We start from the raw sequence: 23709 nt of genomic DNA, 5'->3' as shown, positions 1-23709 counted from the left end.
GCCAAAGGCAGATGCTCAATCACTGAGCCCCCCAGGGGTCCCCGATTTTTTGTTTTCTGTGCTTAGAATGTTTTGGTCCCATCTGGGCCTCTTGGGGGTAAAAGTTCAAAGTGCAAGGGGCACAGCTTTGGTGCTGTCCATGCTCACAGGAAGGGTCTATTGGAGCCCACGAGGTGGGGCCGAGCTGGAGCCCCCTAGTAAGCCCTTGGGGGGTCCATGCTGAACAACCAAGAATGTTCAGAGCTGCAGACCAGCCACTGGTAGCTCTAAGACGGCTGTGCTGGAGGATCTGCAGCACAGTAAACACAAAATGCTATAAATCGAGGCTTTTTTTTGGCTTATTTTTTTATTTTGTTTCACTTTTCGTCTCCTGCTGAGCCGGTTGACGTGAGCCCCCGACACCTCTGAAGTCGGGATCAGCAGCTGTGGCATCACTTCAGGACCTGAGTGTACAATTTTGTTCCCTGGAACTCTGTTGGGAGCAAATTGCCGAGTAAAGATTGTAGGGTGTGTGCTAGGCACTCCTCCCACCAGGTGGACCCACCTGGGCACAGAGGAGCCCGTGGGAGGGGACAAGTGGGTGCAGGGGTGCAGGGTGTCGCCTGGGACATCGACACGCATTCCCACTGTAAGTGGTTCCATGATTGTCAGCTCGCGTGTCCACACAGACGTGTGACAGGCCCCCCCGTTATTCCATCAAACACTCTCCTAATGGTGTTTTCTAGGTGGCACACAAAAAACCGCACAAGCAAAAAAAAAAAAAAAAATTAAAAAAAAATCGACAAGCAGCCAACGTTAAAAGATACGTCACACTGGGCGTGTGTCGCATCCAATCAGGTGATGATCTCAGGTGCAAACGGAGGTTTCCCAGAGAAACAGTTCGGGGTCAGGTGTGCACTGTCACCTGTCACCTGCGTGTCCAGCTGGCCCACCTGCCCTGCAGGCTTCCCGCTGACCAGTCCCAGCACCTCATGAGCCAATTCCCTGAGCTCTCTCTGCAAATCGTCTTCATATGTATGTTTTTGTATATATTTCCTACGTATTTTTCCAAATACGTGCCCGTCTGTCTCCCTCTGTGTATGTATATTTTCCGCTCTCTTTTCTCCCTCTATTTCTATTTCTCTAACTACATACGGGTGGGGTGTCTGTATCTACATGTATCTCAATTTCCAGATACATTTTATCCCCCCCCAACCCAGAGCTGTGTCCTCATCCAGCAATCCGAGGCCTAGACGCGCTGCGCTTCCCGTAGGACACGCTGTCACTGGATTCCAAGACTTTCCGTAGGTCTCGGCGGGACGCGCGCCCGCGGCTCCTCATGGCCCACTTCACTGCCCGCGTGGGGCTTGCTTCCTGGCTCGAGGGGACCCGCCTTCAGTGCTTCCCCGTTGGTTAACGACATGGGGGTGGGCGCGTGGCCTGCGGGGTTTCTGTAGCCGTGTGTCTCGAAGGTCAAGGCGCACAGAGGGTTTCAGGATCCCCGTGAGAAATCCCGTCCCGTCGCTGCTGGTGCCTGCGGATGGAGTTGTCCACATCCTGGTCCACGTGTCATGGTCGGGATAATGTCCCCAAAGACGTCTACATCCCGGTCCCCACGGGGTGCACAGAACAATGTCCGCAAAGATGACAATACCCCGTCCGGCCCCGCTTGAGCCACCGTAATGTAAGGAAGGGGGTCGTTGTTCTTTGGGGAGGGGGTGGCGGAGACGGCGAGAAGCGGGTGCATCCTGGGGTCAGGATCCACGGGCATCCCACGATCCCTCCCACGACAAGTATCTTTACAAAATATCACATTGTTCAAAAGTAAAAAAATAGAACACTATATAAATAAATGCTCGAAGCAATTAAAAAAAAAAAAAAAAAGAACAACCACCTCGCAGGTTCTAGAATGTTCCGGGGAGGAAGCGTCCGTGTTCATACGCCGGCCGGGGCCGCTGTGACTGCTGTGACTTCTTCCACGGTCACGATCTCTTCGTTGTCAGCTTTTTGCGGGTCTGAGGCGAACTTCTCCCAGATGACCTGGGGAGGAGAAGGAGGATGCGGGTGTTGGGGTTTCGGGAGCCTCGCGAGTGGGACCTGGCTGGCCACTGGGTATAGATGGGAACCGGGGCCCCGGCGGGCGCGGTATCTTAGTAGAGGGCATCTGCGGGACTGCCCATGGGGACGCCCTCGGATGGACACGCAGGAGAGCCCAGGACGCCCCCTCCCCATGCCCCCGCCCTTACCTACCTGGTGGTCAGACGGATGGTTGTCGTTCCATTTGTCTTTGACGTGTGGGATCCGTGGGAAAAGCCTCCGAGATGCGAGGAACCTGGTAAGACAAGAAGCGTGTGAAGGAAAGACCCTGAGGATATGGGGACGCGGGACACGTCTCCCCCACCCCCCAGTGACACGCCTCCGGACCGCGTGCTGTAGGACAATTTCACGGAAGATTCACAGCAGGACAAGCCAGCTCTGGGATGACTGAGCAAGTAGCAGAGGCTACAGGAGCACAGAGGGACGCCCGTGACGATCTTTCTAGAACCTGCACTTGGTCCCTCGGGTACAGAGACGGGGAAGGATGGGACTGGGGGTCGTGGCAGGTCATGGGCAGCCTCCAGAGTCCCTGAGGATCACAACGCGTGTGTCTCCTCCTGCGTCCATGCAACCACCGAGAGCACGCTTCCCGGTCTGGCAGGTTTTCTGTCTACATGCTGCATTTATCGTTTTTTTTATCCTAACATTTTTACGTAAATGCTAATTTTCACCTAGATTTTACTTAAAGCAGATGTCATGTTTGCCCAACATCAGAGTCTTCCTGCATTTTCAAAGGCACGTTTGCTTTTTTTCTCTTATTTCAGGAGAAGCACCTCCCGTTGCAGGACACCTGGAGTTGCTTCTGCTCAGCTCAGTAGGGGCTTCCCCCCCAAAAATATAAATTCCAGTCCTGAGTCCCGGAATCTGGAAACAGGACCTCGTTTGGAAATAGGGTCTTTGCAGATGGAATCATGAGGTCGTCCTGGATGAGGGTGGCCCTACGTCCAATGAGGGGTCCTTGGAAGAGACAGAAGAGGAGACGCAGACACAGAGGATGGAGGCACAGACCAGAGGGATGCGGCCACCAGCCTGGGGACGCCTGGGGCTCCAGACTCTGGAAGAGGCAGGACGGACCCTCCCAGAGCCTCTGCCCTGGACCTTGATGGTCCTGCCCCTCTTGGAGCTCAGATGTCTGGGACAGATTGAAATTCTCATATTTCAAACCATCTGGTTTGTGGTCATTTTTTTCCTGTGGCTGCAGGAAACTCAGACAGCTTCTCATTAAGATAATTGTCCCTGTGCAAGGCATGTGGTCTGTGCCCGTTCCGGCAGCAGGTCACGAGGCTGCCCCTGTTCCCCTTTGGCCCCGCGGGTTCAGGGTCCCCGAAGAACGGGGTGGTGCCAAGCTGCCCGTGCACCCAGCAGCCTGGGCGCCATCCTCTCCTTGTGCTTATGCAGCATTCCCGTGCGGTTAGCCACACGCGTGTCCATCGTGAGGGAGATACACCCAGGATGCCCTACCAGGGTGCGGGGCCTCGGGGGTGAGCACAGGAGGACATCCAGGGGGTCCCCACATCACGCAGGAGGACCACCAGCTGCAGAAAGTCCCCGTGCTTTGCACAACATCATGCAATCTGCATGCAACGTGCATGCAAGTGCGAATTAATGATTTCATGGATGCACGTTCATTCAGAGGCATTTGCGAGACGCCGCGAGACCCTGCTTGGTGCAGAGATCACACATCGGAAACGACGTGGTTGCCGCCCAGGGAGGAGCCCGCGGAGAGGCTGGCGGTAAGCAGGTACACGGGAAGGTTCAGGCTGGGCTCCCTGGAGGCGTCCAGGAAGGGAGTGGGTCGGGAGCGGGGGGATCCCTGAGTACCCGGTGAGGCTTATCGGGTGGAAATGAATCGCCAGCGGAGGGGTTGGAGGGGAAAGCACTCCACAAAGAGGAAGCTCGCTGCCGTGAGGCTGAATGCAAGCCCTGTGTAAGCACCGCTGAGCTCGGACGAAGTCCAGTGTGCAGCTGACGTGTGGGGGCCGGACGGGTTGGCTCGGGGGCCTGGAAGCATCCAAGAATGAGTGTCCAGGGCTGCCCATCGTGGGTGAGGACGAGGCCCCCTTCGGCTAGCAGCTAGAGCTCCCCAGACAGACGGCACGCCAGCGGGCGCCCTGAGCCCCATCCAGACATGCACCCCGTCCGTCCTGCCCATTTGCAAGGAAGACGCCAACCCACCACCGGAGTTACCTTTTCAAAAGGCAACCGATGATCAGAGCAGACACAAGGGTCCCCAGGACCACCAGCATGTAGATGTGCACGAGGCTGGCCTCGGGGTCGTCGGAGCCTGCGGAGAGAGGAGGACACACCACAGACCCCTTCAGATGAGCCATCGAAGGACAGACGCTCAGAGCACGAGGGAAATCCTCAGGAAAGTGTTCATCCCGGAACCTTCCCCCAAAGCGCCCTCGGGAGCGCCCAAACCATAACGTGACAGCCCGCTTTAAAACTGGACCCTGAAAAAAAAATAATAAAAAAATAAAATAATAAAAAAAAACTGGATCTTGAAAAATAAAAATAAAAAAATAAAACTGTACCCTGCATACCCCGGGACACCTGGGTGGCTCAGTGGTTGAGCGTCTGCCTTTGGCCCAGGGCATGACCCCAGGATCCCGGATCGAGTCCCGCATTGGGCTCCCTGCATGGAGCCTGCTTCTCCCTCTGCCTGTGTCTCTGCCTCTCATGAATAAGTAAATAAAATCTTTAAAAAAATACAAAAAAAAATAAAACCGGACCCCCCAAGTTTAATTAATTAATTTTTTAAGAGTTTAAAATTCATAAATGAATTAAAAAATGGACCCCCCCCCTTCAAAAACACACTTTTTCAGGTGCACAATTTGACCAAAGTTACCTCACAATTAGTATTAGGTCTATCTTTGGTGTCGTTTATCATCTGGATGAGCTCTTTTTACAATTCATTATTTTTGCAACACAGCACGTTGTAGCTGTTACTATGAAAAAATCCAATTTTTAAAAAATCCAATTAAAAACTCCGGTTCCAGAAGGATGATCATAACCATATTGAGAGTCCGGCGTTTTGAGAGTTTTCCATATTAACATATGAAATGTGCCCTCTTATAATAATAATAATTATAATAATAGTAGATTCACTGAAAAAGTGCTCATTCCACGTGATAACAGAAGTTTTTTAAAATTTTTTTTTAAAGATTTAGTTTTATTTATTTATGATAGACACAGAGAGAGAGAGAGAGGCAGAGACACAGGCAGAGGGAGAAGCAGGCTCCATGCAGGGAGCCCGACGTGGGCCTTGATCCCGGGACTCCAGGATCGTGCCCAACCGCTGAGCCACCCAGGGATCCCTTAACTTTTTTTATTATTTATTTATTTATTTTTGGTACAGAAGTTTTTAATTTCAATGAACACCAATTGACTTATTATTCAATTTTCTTGTTGCTCGCTTTGGAGTTGTAGCTAAGAACCCGCTGTCCCATCCCGGTGGGTACATCGATTGCTTCTCCGTCCCTTTGAACTTATGTTTTACCTCTGGATAAACATTTTACAGGCATTTTATACCCGCCCTTATACAAGTCTTTGATTTTTTTTTTTAAGATTTTTTTTTAAATTTATTTATTCTTGAGAGATAGAAGGAGAGACAGAGCCAGAGACACAGGCAGAGACACAGGCAGAGGGAGAAGCAGGCTCCATGCACCGGGAGCCCGACGTGGGATTCGATCCCGGGTCCCCAGGATCGCGCCCTGGGCCAAAGGCAGGCGCCAAACCGCTGCACCACCCAGGGATCCCTAAGTCTTTGATTTTGGATCACGAAAAAGAAAATAGCATGCATCAAATGCTTGCTAAAACACTATGGAAATATCCAGGAGGGAGGAATAGTGCGGAAATGCAGATTTCTTGAGCACCTGGTTGGCTTTTGGTGCAAACCATGCAATTCCTGCAAACTCATAAAGGTTTCAGGGAGGAAGGTGGTGAAAGGTGTAGGTCATTCAGTTCCTTGGAATGAGGATTCCTCCTCCTTAGGAGGAAACACACCCAAGTTTGATGCTTAGCAGGTGTTTCTTTGGAAAAAAAACCCCAAAAAACCCAGAGCATGGTGGAGACCTGTGCATGGAAACCCTTGTGAGCCTCTGGGGTTGGGGATGGGGATGGGAAGGGGTCAGAGATGAATTCAGGGGATGCTCCGGGGACACATACCGAACTCCACAGGCTGGCTCCAGGAACCCCACCTCTGGATCCGCGCGTCTGAGGTCCGTATTTTCACAGTATGCTTGGCCCTGGGCTCTGGGCTCGGGAAGTTGTGTTTATTTTCCCAATTACCAGACACCTCAATCTTTGGACAAAAGAGAAACTTTGAATGCGGGGCCCCCCGTGTTCGGAAAGGCGGGGATGGGGATGTCTTGTCAGAGGCGGCCGTCTCCCCACTCACCCGCCCCATCCCCACCCTGGGACGGACGACGGAAGCTCGCTCTCGGAAAGCAGAACAGTGACCTCCGGGTGTGGAACATCCGTGCCGTCTAGAAATACCTGGTTCATTAAATTAATGCATGTCCGGCATACGGAATAGTTTGCAGGAAAACTTCAATGAATCAGCACATTGAGGGGGGCCTCTGATGACCACGGGACCCCGCGTGGGGTTCCCGTGCTCGTCAACATAGATGCAGAAATCATTCAGCAGGTACACGTGACACGCGCAGAGCCGCCACCGGGAAATGTCCCAGCGAGGTCATTAATGGGGTAAAAGCTCACCATTGGGCGGAGGAGGATACCCCATAAAGGACTTTGAGGATCGTCCTCTAGGAGGGTTGTGAAGGAAGCCACAGTCTCCTTAAAGCTCAAAGGCGGTTACTCTTGACCAACATGGATGCGTATGACCAGAGTCACTTATTTGAACGAACGGGACCGAGCACGTGTGACCAGATGAGCCCCGTTCCCACAGCCGGGCTGTTCCCACCCCTACCTCACTGACGGGACGGTCCTCCCGGGAGCTGCCACCCTCTCATTCACAGCCCACCCCATCCTGGCCACCATGGCGGCCACGTGTGCATGGCGGTGTGTCCACGTTACCATACGGGGTGATATTTTGGGTCCGAGTTCTAACTCACCAGTTGGTTCCCGCTGTGTTCCTTATTTTTCTGGAAAAAAAAAAATAGAGTTAGGTTTACTCCTCTCTATTTCGAGGGTTCTTACAGGATGCGTTCATCGTCCCCTCTGAGTGCAGTCAGGGGTAACCCACATCCCCCTTGTCTACACAGGGCCATGTGAAGGGCTGAGCTCCCTCTCTACTACTTTTGCCTCAAGTCACCCAGACAGGGGTGGATGGACTCGAACACCAAGGGAGGATGTGCCCTGATCATGCCTTGTCCTGGAACACCACCTGCTGATGGGTCCAAATAAGAGCAGACATGGAGCAGAGGATCTACAGTGGATCCAGGTGCAGTTGGAGCAGAGGACTCCCTCTTGTCTACACTGAGTCCATGTGGATGGATGTGGAACAGAGTCCTCCTTGTCTACACTGGGTCCAGGTGAATATGGAGCAGAAGGTCTTCCTTGTCTATACTGGGTCCATGTGGATATGAATGACAGGGCTCCCCCTTATCTACACTGAGTCCATGTGGATGTAGAACAGAGTCCTCCTTGTCTACACTGAGTCCAGGTGGATGTGGAGGAGAGGGCTTCCCTTTGTCTATACTGGGTCTTGTAGAGGTGGAGCAGAGTGTCCTCCTTGTCTACACTGATTCCAGGTGATCATGAAGCAGAGAATCTCTCTTGTCTACACGGGGTCCATAGATGTAGAGAAGAGGATGCTCCTTGTGTATACCGAATCCGGGTAGATGTGGAGGAGATGGCTCATCCTTGTCTACACTGGGTCTAAGTGGTCAAGGAACAAAGAGTACTCCTTGTCTACCCTGGATCTAGGTGGATGTGGAGTTGAGAGTTCCCTTCTCTATGCTGAATCCAGGTGGTCATGGTGCAGAGCCTTCTCCTTGTCTACACTGGGCCCAGGTGGGTGTGGAGGAGAGAATCCCTCTTCCTCAGGTGGGATCCAAGTGGACAAGTAGCAGAAGGTCCTGTCTGTCCTCCACCTGCTTGTAGAGCCTCTGAAGGCTTTTGGGATCCACCTGGGTGTGTGGCCCCCTTTGTGGGGTTGGCCGTGGTGGTGACCCTCGCCCCCAGGGCATGTCCTGTCCAGCACAGCCGTCCCTGTGTTTGTCCCCGTGCATCACCCAGCCCCGCACGTCTCCACTGATCTGGGTCACGGGGAGGGTTCCCCATTCCTTGTGCGGCACAGTGTCCTGCCTGGGGGCAGAGTCCACTCACCAGTCTCTGGATGTCCAGCTGGTACTTGAACTCCCTGTTGGACAGGGCGTGTCGGGTCACAGGCTTTTCCCACTGGATCAGACAGTGCGACACGTTGCAGTGCACGCTGATGTTGTTGGGCGGGCTGTATATTTCTGTAACGAGAACCCGGGACGCTCCCTGAGCCACCAGGCTGCCACCGGGCCTCAGAGGCCAGACCCAGTTCTGTGGGCTGCACATCGATGGTCAGCTCCCGGGGTCACCTGGAGGCACATGCCGTGAATAGGAGTGTTGCGTCTTGAGGAAGGGGAGGACCGCTGGCTTGTGTGCAGGTTCAGTGGTGTGCACACAGGACCATCTAGCAGGCTGCAGGGAGGGGTTGGCGAACCCAACGTGTGGGAAGGATGGAAATATGGGGACTGGCCAGGGACGGGGCCACCGTGGGGACAGCCGAGGCTGGTTTCCAATGGGGACAGAGCATGCATGTCTGAGAAGACCGGCGGAGCTCCAGGGTCCTTCAACAATGAACGATATCCCATGTGACCCTCTACGGGGGGTTCCACCAATGGTCGGGATGGGCGTTATGGGCATCCTGTGTCTGATCCCACTTAACTAGCGTGCATTCCCATCTCAACCCCGAGAGTGGATCCCGTTACCCAAACCCTTTGAGGGCAACTTGGTTGTAAATCCACATCCCGTGTGTCTGATCACAATGAACCTTGAAACCGAGTTGCATTTTCACTGGGAAGCACACTCCGGATTTATTTTTTCCTCCCTTGCTCACGGTTGTGATGTGTATTTAGGATTCTGCACCCGGTTCTGATGGATAGATAGGGTCCCTCTTCCCACCACTATGCTATTCTCAGTCTACCTGTTGGGATGTCCTACACGTCAACTGAACCTATCTACCTGGACATGGTGTCAGATCCCACAGAGTAGAGGGTTCAACCCTACAAGGCTGTCCTTCAGGCCCTATATCAGACGCCATTCAGAAATCCAGGTTGTCACCTGTGTTTCTGACCCACCAGCTACAGATATGAGCACCCGACGACCTTCTCCTGGGATCTCATTAATCTTCCAGGGTGACTCACAGAGCCCAGGGAACAAGTCACTGGCTAGATCACGGGTTTATTGTCACAGGCTCTAACTCAGGAACAGCCTGGTGAATGGATGCGTGGGGCCAGTTGTAGGGATGGGCGTGGAGCTGCTTCCGTAGCTTCACCAGGTGCACCTCTCTGCCCAAATCTGCATGTTGTCTGCCAACCTATAAGATCTCCAAACCCTGTCATTTTGGGATTTTACAGAAACTTCATGATGTAAACCCAATTGATTAATCATGGCCCGTTGGAGGTTGAGCTCAACCACCAGCCCCTTTTGGGTCACAAACTTGACAGGAATGAAAGTTCCAATCCTCTAATCACAGGGTTTGTTCCCCTGGTAACCAGCCCCATCCTTAGGGGCTTTTCAGCGGTCACCTCCTCAACATAACAAAAGGCACATTTACTGCTCTCCACAGGGGAAATTCCCATTTTGGTGGCTGTGTGTCAGGAAGCAGAGACCAAATGTGCATTTCTAATTGCAAGTCACAACAGCAGAGGACTGAAGTTTGAAATAATATTGGGATTTCCTGGGTTAGATAAAAATGTTAGGAACATGTGGATGGAAAAAGAAAGGCAGGGATTCCCTCAGAAGGAGGGTGGCCGTGTTGGGGCTATGGGAGGTTTGTCCAGAAAGGGGGTGTCTCCTGAGCCTGCAGGAAATGCAGGCCCAGGGATGTGGGTGCCCCCCTGCCACCTGGCTGGGTATAGACATCTGGATCTCCGCCAACAGGTGAGCCTGGAGGTGGGAAAGGAGGGTGGCCAATGGCCTGTGAAGCTTCACTGGAGAGTTGGCATTTGTCAACAGGGTCTCCAAAAAAGACAAGAGAAGGCGATGCCTGCTACCACTTGGAGGTGCACAAATGGGCCAGAATTAACCTCCATCTCCTGGTCTGAACATACTCTCTTTTGTCCCGAGGGGCTTCACTGCCCAGATGTGGGCAATACCCCTGCCCGTCTGGGCTGGGGTAGTGCCAAGGCCAGCACTCGGGGACTATGGGGGCGTTGGAAGGACCCTGGCTTCCGTGGTGGTGTGGAGGAGGATCCACCAACAGTGCAGGCACATCTTGTCACCCCGTTTAATTCAGAGTAAAAGGATGGGTTGCACCCTTTACTTGGCTTCCTTCCAAAAGGAAGCAACCATGGCAACACCTTGTTTCTCGGTCTCTGGCCTCCAGAACTTCAAGAGAATACATTTCTCTTCTTCCAAACCTACCGCAAATTCTGTTCGGTTCACCCATTAAGTATCTCTTTACACCACAGGACGTCCTTGGTCTTACCTATTTTCTTCCAGGACAAAATCGAATCAAAGAACTGGATTCCTGTCCTTTGGCTGGTACCATTCACCAGGAAGTAATTGTAGTACGCTAATCCCGAGAGGTCTTCCAAGTGACATCCCACGTGGGTTCCTGAGTCTTCTAAGTAATGAGGACACTCTCTTTCCCTTCTTTGTCTATAAATTCCAAAGTGTTTAGAGGATAACCAGGGCTCCCCCTCCACGGCCCAATGTACTTCCCAGGGTTGTCTCCACGATCGAGGTCAATACTTACTTCAAGTCTCGTATGTACAAAAAATATTGCACGTCATCAGGGGCAGCTTGACCCTTTGCCCAAGTGCAGTTCATGAAGTTTGCATTGTAGATAAAACAGGAGAAGTTTTGGGCAGCTGTGCCCTTCCCACCTGAGAAGCCACAAAAACAAAATAATTTGTGGAAGCGGATCATGTGGCTTCACAGTGGGAATCTCTACCAAACATTCAGAGAATAATTAATTCCAATCCTTTTTTCTTTTATACGATGTTATTTATTTATTTGAGAAAAAGAGAGAGAGAGACAATGTGGGCAGAGGGAGATAGAGAAAGAGAATCCCAAGCAGACTCCTGGCTGAGCAGGGAACCTTCTTTGGGGCTTGATCCCAGGACCCTGAGATCAGGACCTGAGCAGAAACCAAGAGTTGGACATTCAACCAACTATGCTCCCCAGGTGTCCCACCAATCTTTCTTAAACTCTTCCAAAAAAATAGAAGAGGGAATACTTTCAAATTCATTTTAGGAGGACAGGATCACCCCCATACCAAGCCCAGACAAAGACATGAGAAAAGAAAATCACATCCCAATATCCTAATAAATGTAGAGGTGAAAATCATGAACAAAATTCTAGCAAGCAAATCTAACAACATGTTAAAAGGATTGTGTGTCACCACCAAGTGGAATTTATCCCCGGCATGCAAAGATGGTTCAACACACGCCAATCAATCAGTGTGCTTCATGACTTTAATAGAATGAAATAAAAAATCATGATTGTCTCAGTAGCTATAGAATACATCTTTCACAAATTTCAGCATCCATTCATGATAAAAATTCTCAGTAAAATAGGTATAGAAGGGCAGCCCGGGTGGCTCAGCAGTTTAGCACCTGCCTTCAGCCCAGGGCATGATCCTGGAGACCCCGGGATCGAGTCCTGTTTCGGGCTCCCAGCATGGAGCCTGCTTCTCCCTCTGCCTATGTCTCTGCCTCTCTCTCTCTCTGTGTGTGTCTTTCATGAATGGATGAATAAAATTTAAAAAAAATAATAAAATAGGTATAGAAGAAATTTCTATCAACACAATAGTGGACAAATATGGAAAGGCCATAGCTAACATCACACTCAATGGAAAAAAAACTGAAAGCTTACCTTGTAGGGTAAGAAACAAGGCCAAGGTAGGCACTCTCACCACTTCTATTTAACATATATGGGAAGTCCTAACCAGAGCAATTAGACAAGAAAAAGAAAGATATCCAAATTTAAAAAGAGGTAAGATTATCTTCTTTTGATGATAAAATGACTATACGTGTAGAAAAACCTAAAGACTAAACAAAGAAGAGACATTGTTACAGCTAATAAAGAATGTAATAAAGTTTCAGGATGCAAAATCAATGTGCAGAAATCAGTGGTATTTGTCTACACTAACAATGACCTGTTCAAAAAAGGAATTAAAAAATAATCCTGGGATACTTGCCTGACTCAGTCAGTAGAGCATGTGACTCTAGATCTTGGGGTTGTGAATTCAAGCCCCACATTGGGTGTACAGATTACTCAAAAATAAAAAAAAAGGGGGTCCCTGGGTGTCTCAGCGGCTTAGCACCTGCCTTCAGCTCAGGGCGTGACCCTGTTGTCCCGGGATTGAGTCCCACATCAGGCTCCCTGCAGGGAGCCTACTTCTCCCTCTGCCTGTGTCTTTGCCTCTCTCTCTCTCTCTCTCTGTGTGTGTCTCTCATGAATAAATAAATAAAATCTTAAAAATAAATAAAAACAAATAAAATAAAATAAAATAAAGGAATAGTCTTTTTTTGATAGCAACAAAAAAGAATAAAAAAGGAATAAACTTAAACCAAGGAGGTGAAAAATTTGTACACTGACTATTATAAAACATTGAGGAAGGAGATTTAAGAACATAAAGATAAATGGAAAGAGATCCCGTGTTTGTGAACTGGAGTGATTAATTGCGTTAAAATATCCAACCTACCCAAAGTGATCTATAGATCAATGTAATCCCTATCAAAATCCCAATGGCATTCTTTACAGAAAAAGGAAGAAGAATCTTAAAATCCATATGGGGCCATGAAAGACTCCAAATAGCCAAAGCAATCTTGAGCAAGAAGGACAAAGCTAGAACCATTACATTTCCTGATCCTAAAATACATTGTAAAGCCACAGTAACCAAAAGAGTACGGTCCTGGCATAAAGATAGACACCATAGATCAATGGGACATAAAAGAACCCAGAAATAAATCCACAGACTTATGGTCAACAAGGTTGACCTTCCACAAGGATGCCAAGAACACACAATGGACAAAGGATTCTCTCTTTGCTAAACGGTGATGTGAAAACTGGACAACCATAAGCAGGAGAATGAAAGAGGATCCTTATCTCGCACTGGGTATGGAAAGCAAGTCAAAATCGATTAAAGATCGAAACACAAAACCTGAAACTGCAAAATGAGTGGAAGAAAACATGGGGGAAAGACTTCTTGGCAACGAATTTTTTGGATATGACGCCAAAACCAGAGGCACCAAACCCAAAAATTGACAACTGGGATTACGTCAAACTATAAAGCCTCCACTCAGTGAAGGAAATAATCAACAGAGTGACAAGGTAGCCTATGGAATGGGAGAAAATATCTGCAATCCATATATATATATACCCAAAATATATAAGGACCTCAAAGAACTCAATAGCAAAAAAACCCAAAGGCCAAAAAAACTCCCCAAAACCCAAACCCCCCAAATTCCAAAGGACTGAATGGTTTTGAATGTCTTCTAAAGAAGAAGTACAAATGGCCAACAGCTACATGAAAAGGTGCTCGGCATCACTCATCGTCAAAGAGATGCAAATAGAAACCGCAGCGAGCTATTACCTCACACCTGCTAAATGACTAGTCGAAAAAAGTCAAGAGATAAATGCTGGTGAAGATGTGGATAAGAGGGAACTTGCGCGCTGTCTGTCATATAAGCTGGTGTGGCCACAGTGGAAAACAGGAGAAATTCCTTTAAATATTCACATTAGAACCCCCGTGTCACCCGGCAATCCCACGTCTGGGCATATTTCCAAAGGAAATGGAATCTGGATCCCAAAAAGATATATGCACTCCCGCGGTCGTTGGAGTATTACTCACAATAGCTAACACGTGGCAAATGCAAAGACACAGAGAGTAAATCGTGGTTTCTAGGGGCTGGAGGGAGGGATAACAGCTTAATTGCAGTGATTATTTCTCAACATATATGTATATTAAGGCTTTAATTTAAATATCTTATAAATATACATTAATGTTTTATATACAATAATTTTATATTAGTATATATTAATACATTAATATATAATATCAGTATATATTAATACATTAATATATAATAATATATTTATATATTATAATTTAATATATTTAATACCTACATGCCAAGGAAATCTCAAAAAAGTTGAGAAAAAGGGAAGGGATCTACCTTGGGGCTAGTGATGTGCAGAAGGATCACTGTGATGTTTCCCCTACCTGGGTTAGTGTAGACCAGTGTTTCTGGAATCGGTCTTTGGACGCTATTTACTTTAACCATGAACGTGACTCCCTCATGGAGAGAATAATCCGGAAACTTGCAGTGACATTCATTCTCCTTGAGCTAAAAAGACGCAACCAGCCAGGGCATTAGGAAACTTTTTTTTTTTTTCTTTTCCTCTCCACGCTGTTTGCTCTTCCACTGGCCCTGTGATGCCACCACCACCCACATAAACGTTGTCTGGGTGGATGTCGGCGTGCCCCCGAGAAGGTGGGACCTTGCCTCGGTGGTCTACAGCATTTAGGAGGCCAGAATAGAGGTCCCATTGCAGGGTGCCCTCAGTCGCTAGGGGTTTCGTTAAAATGCAGACTCCGGTGCAGCGAGTTCCAGGTGGGACCAGGAAGATTCTACATTTGTAACAAAGCTCCCAGGTGATGCTGATGGATCACAACTCTGAGCAGCGAGATCTCTCCCCACTTGAGACATTACGGAGCTTACCGCACCCTCTTTTAGTTTATTCCGTTTTCTTGTCCTATCATTTTTCTCCCACAGAAATGTTTACATTGTATCCAGTCATTTGGTTACTTTGTTTCCGTCAAACACCTAGAACCCACACGATTTCTTTCTCTTGGGATTAAATCTGACCAGTGGCTGATTTTTGATGGATCAACCGAGCAAAAGGCTACTGTTTCTGTTGGCAGGAGGGCGTTTTTCCTATGCAACATCCCCCGAAGGGACACAGAAGCCTGAAAGTCACAGAACAAGCCGCTCATCCTCCCCAGGATGCCTGTTGTGGGAAATCCTGCCTCCCTGAAAGAGATCCCTGGAAATTCTGGGAGCATTCGGGTGCCTGATTGAAATCTACCTGTGTTGCTCTGGATCCCCCGTCCCACCAGTCTACCCCATTTTTCCCTTCTTTAGGTGGTTGAGCATCCCCGAGGGTCCTACCCTACAACCTGTGCCGTGTCTGAACTCGTAGGAGCTTTGGGCTGTGGCTCCTTCCTCGGGAGCCCTGAACTCCTTTTCCTTTTGGGATAAGACGTTTTCCTCAGTCCCCCAGAGAATCAGGCCATCAGGCATGTCTTGACCACGGGCCAGCGCTAACTTCCCCCGTTCACCTAGAAGCATGGCCTCTAGATGTGTCCCAGATGTCACACGCATGGTCCCCATTCCCGCCTATCGCTGCTTTGTTTCTACAGTGATGAGAACTGTGTAAAGGATGACGATCGTCCGTATCAAATCCATCTTACCATTATTTCGATTGGCCCTTTCTCCTTGTGGACCATCACGCACTCGAGGTACGTAGTGTTTTCCTTGCAGTCCCAGCTCAATTCCATTCTCCTCGAGTCAAACTTCATGTTTAGACTGGGGAATCCTTCCACGGTTGTAAGATCTGAAGGACGGGACCACCAGATTAAAAGATTTTCGCTTTCCCATCTCTACCCACTGCCTCTTGACCCATCCCATGTCTCATAAGCAAAATTCAAGGCTGGGACAGGCTGTCCCGTACCCCTGTCCCCCTAGGTGTTCCCTCTACGTGAGGATGCCTACCAGGCAAGTACTCCAAGACCGACCGAGTGAGAGCAGACGGAGGCTATTTATTCAGAGCTTGCTACGGTAAGGAAGTCGGCCATCACTGGCATTCGTCAGAGACTCAAGGGTGGACAAGGCAATGGGCAAGTCTCATAGTGGACAAAAGGTACCTTTCGGTTGTTCCCTGAGCAGAGGCTATGGGTGTGGGGACGATGCAGGTGGCTCACTACAAGTAGGGCATCCCATGGGATTGGTTAGGGGACCATGCCTGGCTCTCGGGTTGGTCCTATATAGGAAGCGGGGTCAAAACATAGGGAAGCCATTAGTTACTGATCAAGTCCGGTCCACTAGGGGCTGGTTGCTCCAGAAGTGATCTTTTAACTCCTTGGATTGTCATGGGGACGGACATCTGGCTCCTTGCATGACTGATTTGGAGACAGCAGGCTGGCTTTCTGGGCTGGTCCCCATAGATGAGGCTGGTCCCCTGGCAGCTCATGGGCCAGGTTCTGTTCTTAAAGATGCTCTGCCCATTGTCCATTTGTATTTTAAGTCTCTCAGCATGTACGGCCTCTGTGCTGGGTGCCTCATCCCCACATCCTCCTTTATTCCAGGTGCCACCCCATCTCCCCCAACACAGGGACCACCTCTCTCCAGGTCTCCAGGGCCTGCAAATAAGTCACTTATCTCCTGAGTTTCTTCACCCTCCTCCCTCCCTGGCATGTCCTCGGCTTCCTGCAGACTTCTCCTACCTTCCCAGCCCAAGACAACAATGACTGTCCATCCACAACAGTTCTATGGATCTTGGTCTTAGCCTGTGGGTCCTACAAGAGTTTCATATGCCCCCAAGGTCATACCCAACCAAGGAAGTCTTCAAAGGTCAACAGAAATCTGATGACATGGATGCATGCAGGGCACATCCCCTCCCTGGACTGAGCCAGCTCTTGCACATCCCTGGACCCGTGGACTCTTGAGTTAGGAGAGTCCATCAGTTCCATACACAACCCTCAGGAGAAAGGCCAGGCTGGACTGCACGGATTTTGTGAAAGTACATGAAGATTCCCACAGGCCTTCTGTGTGGAGGATGGGGAGACAGCCATCCCCACCGTTCCCTTATCTCCTTTCTTGGGGCAGCAAAGACGTTGTGTTGACACCGTCCATACTTTAAAAACAGAGCCCCTTTTAGAAACACAGACGTGGGTCTTAGTCCCCGCTCTGTCTGTACCGGCTGTGTCACTTCCAGCACGTTGCCTAACGTCTCTGTTCCCTGGTTTCCATTCTCACCGAATTGAGCAATGACATCTCTGACCTCAAGAGGTTGGTTCAATGCAAAAGCAATTTGCGACTCAGCAGCTCTTGGGGCTCCTAGCCCTGGGGAGTGGTCCCTGAGAACATCCCTTGGGGAAGAATGGGAGTTATTGGTGTCCTTACCCGGTCCCCCATGAGCTCCCCTGACCTGTGTCTTCTGACACCGTACATTTCACCTGGAGGAGGGCAGCATTCTTTAACTTCTGACCATCCACCAGTGTCCCTATTCCTCAGCCCTCTGGCCAGCACCATTTTCTTACCGATGCCCCAGTGACCCCATATCCTTCCCAGTGATCCTCACCATATACACCTAAAACCAGAGTATGTTCACCTTTAATCCTTCCTAAAATGGTGATACGTGGCCTGATAATCAACATCCAGCTACCGCAGGCAGACAGCTACTAGTCAGTTGATGTTGATGTTGCCTTTGCCACCTGCTACAGCGGGGAGAGGGGGCTCACGTTGCTTCCTCTGTCCACCTGTTTAAGTCAGGATGTTACTACTCCCTGCAGAAAAGTCCCTGCCAGGGTGAGACCCCCCGCAATGTCCCACTGTCCAGAATTAGGGTTGATGAGCCACATTTTGCAGCTCTGGTGCGTGACCATATCATAAGGCAGGATTAGGAAGGGCCTTTTAGAACGGGGCAAGAAAACACTTTAGCATCTGGCGTTGTGTCACTTGACTGACCAGCACATATGAGGATGAGTTGAGGTTGGACTCGGCCATCAGGATGTATCCCAAGACACACAGGACGTAGAAATGAGACAGTCGGAGAAGGGTCAGACAGGTTCACACACTTACCCTGGTGCCCTAGAGTCTGGAGGATGACTGGGTCCAATAGCATGCAGAGCAGGACAGTTGTGGCCACGAGTCTCGTGGGACGGCCCGAGGGATGAGGAAGCCCTGTAGGTACAGTCACGTTTTAAAGAAATCAGCTCTCATGGGAGTTTTCGGGAGGGGGACTCAGCAGGGTTTCCTCGGGGAGATGCTCTGCAGGAAGACATAGGACCATCCCCAGCCTGATGGTCAGCCTGCTGGCCTGGCCAGCTAGGGGGTCACTGCTGGCTACAGAGGGTCTACAGGCTGCAACCAGCCTCGGGGCGGGGGGCAGGGACAGGACCAAGGGCACAAGCTCACCAAGCCCTTCCAATTCCAATTCCACCTGCAGAGAATGGCCGGGCCCGTCCACCTCCTCCGGACCCCACATAACACACAAAACAGGAACCGGCTCGCTGACTTCTCTTTTCTCCAGGATCAACTTCCTGAGAGAGGCGGTTGCAAAACCATCTCCCACATGTGTGGGGAAATACTACCACTGCCCCGCGAATCTACTCTACAGATCCACCCATCTGCCTTACATCCAGCTTGACTCATCGTTCAGATGAGCCTCGAAGCCATGGCTGACACCTAATAGTGATTTTAGCTTTTGGGCGAATATTACGCCCACTTTCATAAGTTTCTCATTGTTCTGGCTTTCTCTTTTTTCTTGTTTGTATAATTTAAATTTTAAAATTCTTGTTTAAAATATTTTAATGTGAGGGGGACGTCTGGGTGGCTCAGAGGTTGAGCATCTGCCTTTGGCTCAGGGCGTGATCCCGGAGTCCCGGGATCGAGTCCCATGTTGGGCTCCTTGCATGGAGCCTGCTTGTCCCTCTATGTCTCTGCCTCTCTCTGTGTGTGTCTCATGAATAAATAAATAAAATCTTTAAAAACATAAAAAAATATTTTAATGTGAGGGATGCCCAGGTGGTTCAGCAGTTAAGCGTCTGCCTTTGGCTCAGGGTGTGATTCTGGAGACCCAGGATCGAGTCCCACATCAGGCTCCCAGCATGGAGCCTGCTTCTCCCTCTACCTGTGTCTCTGCCTCTCTCTGTGTGTGTCTCCCATGAATAAATACATATAATATTTTACAAAATATATGAATAAATAAAATACTTTAATGTGAATATAATTGACACATGCTCTGAGTGTTTTTAGAATGGATTTTTGGGTAGTAGAAAAAGAAATGATAGGTCAGGTTTCCATTATGACAATAACAGGTTTTTTTTAAAGTTTTTCCTTTATTTAAAAAACTTGAGTTTTGCAACAATCAAAAAGGGTATGTTTAAAAAAAAGAGGAAAAGGAAAAGGGGTAAGTGACAGAGGGACATGGAGGATGTTTCAATACGTTTACTAAATGAAAGAAGCTGGTCTGAAAATGCTACATCCTGTTTGATTCAAACATTACAACATTCTGATAGAGGGAAAACTATGGAGACAGAAAAAAAAAATCAGTGAAAAACCAGGGTTTGGGGAAGGGACAGGATGAGTAGGGAGGGCACAGGGGATTTTCAGGGCAGTGAAACTACTCTGTATCATACTATTATTCTGGATATATGTCATTATACATCTGTCCAAACCCATAGAATGTCCAACACCAAGAGTGACCGTAATGTAAACTATGGGCTTTAATCAACAATAATGTATCAATATTGGCCCATCAATGATAATAGACGGCCCCACTGATGCCAAATATTCATAAGAGTGTAGACTGGGTCAAAGGGGAAGTGCATACATAGGGATCCCCTGTACTTTCCACTTAAATTCGTCTGTAAATCTAAAACTGCTCTCAAAAAAAACAAAGTCTATTAAAAACTTTTTAAACACATAAGTACAGAAGCGAAGGGCTGTGGTCCCACAAAGCTACACTCAACAGAGAACACCTGATGCTCTGCTTGTGTTTGGGGTGGCATCCTGGGGGCTGCCCACCACTGCCCTGGGGGCTGCCCACCACTGCCCTGGGGGCATTTTTGCTGGTGCTTGTTCTTTGGCTGACTGGTAGTGGGGGTCCTACGTCTCTACGTAGTTCTCTCCCTCTCGGCCACTAACCGCCTCTGCTGCTCTTCATCTCTGTGTTCCCTGTGACCTCATCCTTTTAGGGCCTTGTCTTTTCTTGGAGGTTCCTTTCTCTCTCTTTTACGGTGCACAATCGTGCTTTCTGTAATTTCCTTGGGTTTATAGAGTCTGTCCGTCTAAACACTGCCTCTTTTTTCTTGGTGTATTAGCTTCCTGGGGGCTGATGGAACAAATGACCACAAATTTCCTTCCTTCCTTCCTTCCTTCCTTCCTTCCTTCCTTCCTTCCTTCCTTCCTTCCTTCCTTCCTTCCCTCTTTCCTTTTTTCCTGTTTCTCTTCCCTCCTTTGTACTTTCCTTCCCTTCTTCCCTCCTTCCTTCCTTCTTTCCTTCCCTTTTTCCCTCCTTCCTCCCCTTCTTCTTTCCTTCTCCTTTGTCTTCCCTCTCTCCTTCCTTACCTCCTCCTCTCCTTCCTTCTTTTTCTCTTTCCTTTCTCTATTTTCCTTCCCTCCTTCTTTCCTTTTCAATTTCCTTCCTTCCTTCCTTCCTTCCTTCCTTCCTTCCTTCCTTCCTTCCTTCCTTCCTTCTTTCCTTCCTTCCTTCCTTCCTCCTCTCTTCCTCCCCTTCCTCCTCCCTCCCTCCTCCTTCTCAGACCTTTCTCTCAGCAATTCCTCCCCTATTTCATCCTGTCCAGTGTCTGCTTCTTGGACACCCAGTCATCACACTCCTGACATTACCCCCCCCACCCCTGCCACGACACCTGGACCTCCATGTCCTCCCCTCCCAGCTGGCACCTGTCTTCACAGACTGTCTTTTTCTCCCCTCGGACTCCTCTCCAGCCCAGCTCCTATCAAGGACACAGCATCTCCCTCCCACATGTGGCCAGTTCAGCACATTTGGGCTCCTCCTCTCCTTGATGTGCAGCCCCACCCAGGGAGCCCCTCTCCCTCTGTAGGATCCCTTACCTCACAGATCCCTGCCCCCACAGACGTCTGAGCTGTGAGGCTCATTCTCTACATTCCCCAACCACCTGCCTCCTTTCCACCCACCCTGTGCCGTTCATGTGTCACCTGTCTATTGACGGTCGACTGGCTTGTGTAGATGCCACAGCCTCTTTGCCTCCTGCACCTGCACCAGCTTCTCAGCCTTACCAACAATGCAGAGTCCAGCCAGCTCCCCAAGCCAGGTGTGCACGTCTGTTCCTGAGTGCACCTGTAGAGCAGCACCCAGCCTCGCGTCCTGTCTCCTAACCTCCTGGAGCCCACTCCCTCCTAGGGCACCACCCTTGCTATAAAAGAGGAAAGAAATAAGAATCTCAGACCAGACCTGTCCCAACTTCCCTGCCTCCCACACACCTTTTACTCCAGCGCTATAAGGAAGTTCCCAGCTTCCTCCATCTACGAGCTAGACCCTGCTCCACCCAACCCTTCTCTGTGTCGTGTCTGGGGTTCTTGGCCCTGAAGGGGGTGATGCCCTCCATAGTGCACCCAAGGGGCTCTCAGGGTGGACCCTTCCTTGGTCGTGGCTGACCCTACCATTGCCTTTCGCTATTCCTGCCTCGTCTCTGCCCTGATTTTCACACCTGCAGTCTGTGTGAACACCCTGGCTTCTTTGAGCGGAGCTGTCCTTAATCAGGAAGGGGAGGTGCAGTGCAGCAGGGCATGGAGGCGTTTCATTCCACTCACCACCCCCACACCCCACCGCAAGCTTCTTGAATCTGCTTTTCTCCTCATTTTTTCAAGCCTCCCATAGTACCTGCTTTGCGACTGTTACATGAAGCTGGTGCCTGTGCATGCACACCCCAACCCATGCCCCACAGGGAATCTGCATGGAAATACACCCTGAGCTGGACAGTTCCCCATTCCGCTTCCTCTAAACTGAACTCCTCTCGCTTCTCTTTGTTCTCTTTGCTCATCGTGATGGAGCAAAAGCAAACTTCTGTAAACTTGACTTTTAAAAAAACCCTCAAAAAACAAGCAACAATGTTATCACCTACCCAACGGTGATATGCAAGGTGATCTAGCAAGGGCTGCTGTTTTAATAAGCTGGTGAGTCATAACCTGGGGCTCTCGGCCAAGGGTGAGGACAAACCCTGCGGAGGATAATTTGGGGGCCGCGTGAAGTAACTGGCGCCGTGATTTCTCCATCGCCTGGGCATACCAAGCATAGGCATGTTCCACCCGGCTCCTAGTTTCCCGCTCACACCCATCCTAGGGAGGATTTCCTAGTATCCTCATGTAAGTGGATGAGAAACTGAAGCCCGTGGAGATCTCACACTTCATGTAATTAATTTCTGTGTTGATTTTTAAGACCGGGGGCAAAATCCACCCTTTTAAAGGGTACAACTCCCCAGCACTTAGCACTGGGGAGTGTTCAGCCATCACCTGTACCTGAGCCAGGACATTCTCATCCCTCCCAAAGGAGGACTCCAACCCCAAGAAACCAACACTCTGCAGTCTTCCCTCCCACTCTGCAGAGTTGCTTGAGCCTCTTGTTTCATATGAATGAAAACTCAGACGTTACTTTGCTCTTTTTTTGTCCACTGACTACCCACTTTCCCTTCTTCTTTCGGTTTTCTCCAGACAGGGTTTTCTTCCCCTTTATCTCCTCCTAAGACCTCCACAGATACCGGCTCCATCTGTCAGATGGGGTCAGATCAGAGACTGGGGCAGTGCATGTGCTCCCAGCCTGTGGGCATCCCTGGGGTGAACCTGGATGTTGACCTCCCTGTAGTCGGGGGCTTGGGTGGTGGGTGGATGCAACCCATCACCGTGCGTGGGCAAGACAAGGAGTGAAATGCAGTGGTCTCCAAAGACACCTGTGGTCCAGGATGGCCAGCAGCTCTGCACTTGTTGCCGGGGGCTTTGACACAAGCCACTGCCAGCAAAGTGCCTCCCCAGGATCCAGGGACCACCGCTTCCCTGTGTGGACGACCACCTGCATCCAAGACTCTGGAGTAATCCATAGCGGCTTCTAACACTCACGCAGAGTTGCATGAGGGGCTTAGCCTGCTCCCAGTGCAAGTTGGTCAATCCCTGGCGCTATTTCAGACCTTCTAACACAGTGCCCATGTGCTGTTGGAGTTACCCCGCCTCCCTGTTGGGCACCTTCATTTGGAGATTCCCAGCTCCCACCCCTGGGTGCCCCCTGACTTCCCCAGGAGCTGCCAGCAGCAGCAACAGGAGGAGGAACAGGTACCCTAGTGACAGGGTACGTTTGAGGGTCAGAGAAGAAAGGGAGCGACCTTACCCCACTGCACCAGGCTCCGCTCTGGCCACCTGTTTGCTTCCTCGGTTTCCTGGCGCTCCGACATCTGGTTGTTGTCTTGGACAGCTCTCTGCTGGGTCAGAAAGTGAGCACACTGATTGCATTGCAGAGACATTTCAACCCGAGACTTCCCCTTTCTCCTTAGCGCCCTCCCCCTTCCGGTGATGTTTTCTCGTTGTATATATATGATTAAGAAACCTGTGAACGGTGGGTAAGTTCATCAGCCTCTTAGGTCTCTGAAGACAGCTGATCAGGGGTGTGACGGCCACACAAGTGAGCAGGATATGCGTCCCCGGCTCCCCG

General features: G+C 49.9%; 1 protein-coding gene across 4 annotated transcripts; it reads right to left on the bottom strand.

Annotated features, from left to right (window-relative positions):
* Positions 1–327: 327 nt before the first annotated feature.
* On the bottom strand, positions 328–23491 carry CSF2RA (colony stimulating factor 2 receptor subunit alpha). 4 transcript variants are annotated; one of them, XM_041740175.1, is made up of 12 exons: positions 23389–23491; positions 18108–18209; positions 15719–15861; positions 14468–14591; positions 10994–11123; positions 10724–10896; positions 8368–8501; positions 7152–7181; positions 6244–6379; positions 4264–4360; positions 2230–2311; positions 328–2019 (listed from the first exon to the last, which is right to left on the bottom strand). In XM_041740175.1, the coding sequence occupies exons 1-12, from the start codon at positions 23450–23452 to the stop codon at positions 1915–1917; spliced, it is 1320 nt and encodes a 439-aa protein (XP_041596109.1). In that variant the 5' UTR covers positions 23453–23491; the 3' UTR covers positions 328–1914. The 4 variants fall into 4 exon arrangements, 3 of the variants coding, with proteins under 3 accessions (XP_041596109.1, XP_041596107.1, XP_041596110.1); XR_005985589.1 differs by lacking the exon at positions 328–2019 and having other exon boundaries at positions 2261–2311; positions 4264–4529; XM_041740173.1 differs by lacking the exons at positions 328–2019; positions 2230–2311 and adding an exon at positions 2500–4077.
* Positions 23492–23709: the final 218 nt, after the last annotated feature.

Source organism: Vulpes lagopus, chromosome X, assembly GCF_018345385.1.
Source record: "Vulpes lagopus strain Blue_001 chromosome X, ASM1834538v1, whole genome shotgun sequence".
In the NCBI taxonomy this organism is placed as follows: Eukaryota; Metazoa; Chordata; class Mammalia; order Carnivora; family Canidae; genus Vulpes; species Vulpes lagopus.
This window is presented reverse-complemented; position numbering and strand designations above follow the sequence as displayed.

Excerpts from the sequence above, each read along its gene's own strand:
- CSF2RA (XM_041740173.1), bottom strand. The coding sequence starts at position 23,452 with ATGTCGGAGCGCCAGGAAACCGAGGAAGCAAACAGGTGGCCAGAGCGG. Across the intron at positions 8,502-10,723 it reads TTTGTCCTGGAAGAAAATAG|AAATATACAGCCCGCCCAAC; the intron begins GTAAGACCAAGG and ends TTCTCGTTACAG. Across the intron at positions 4,078-4,263 it reads ATCGGTTGCCTTTTGAAAAG|GCCCCCGAGCCAACCCGTCC; the intron begins GTAACTCCGGTG and ends GGATGCTTCCAG.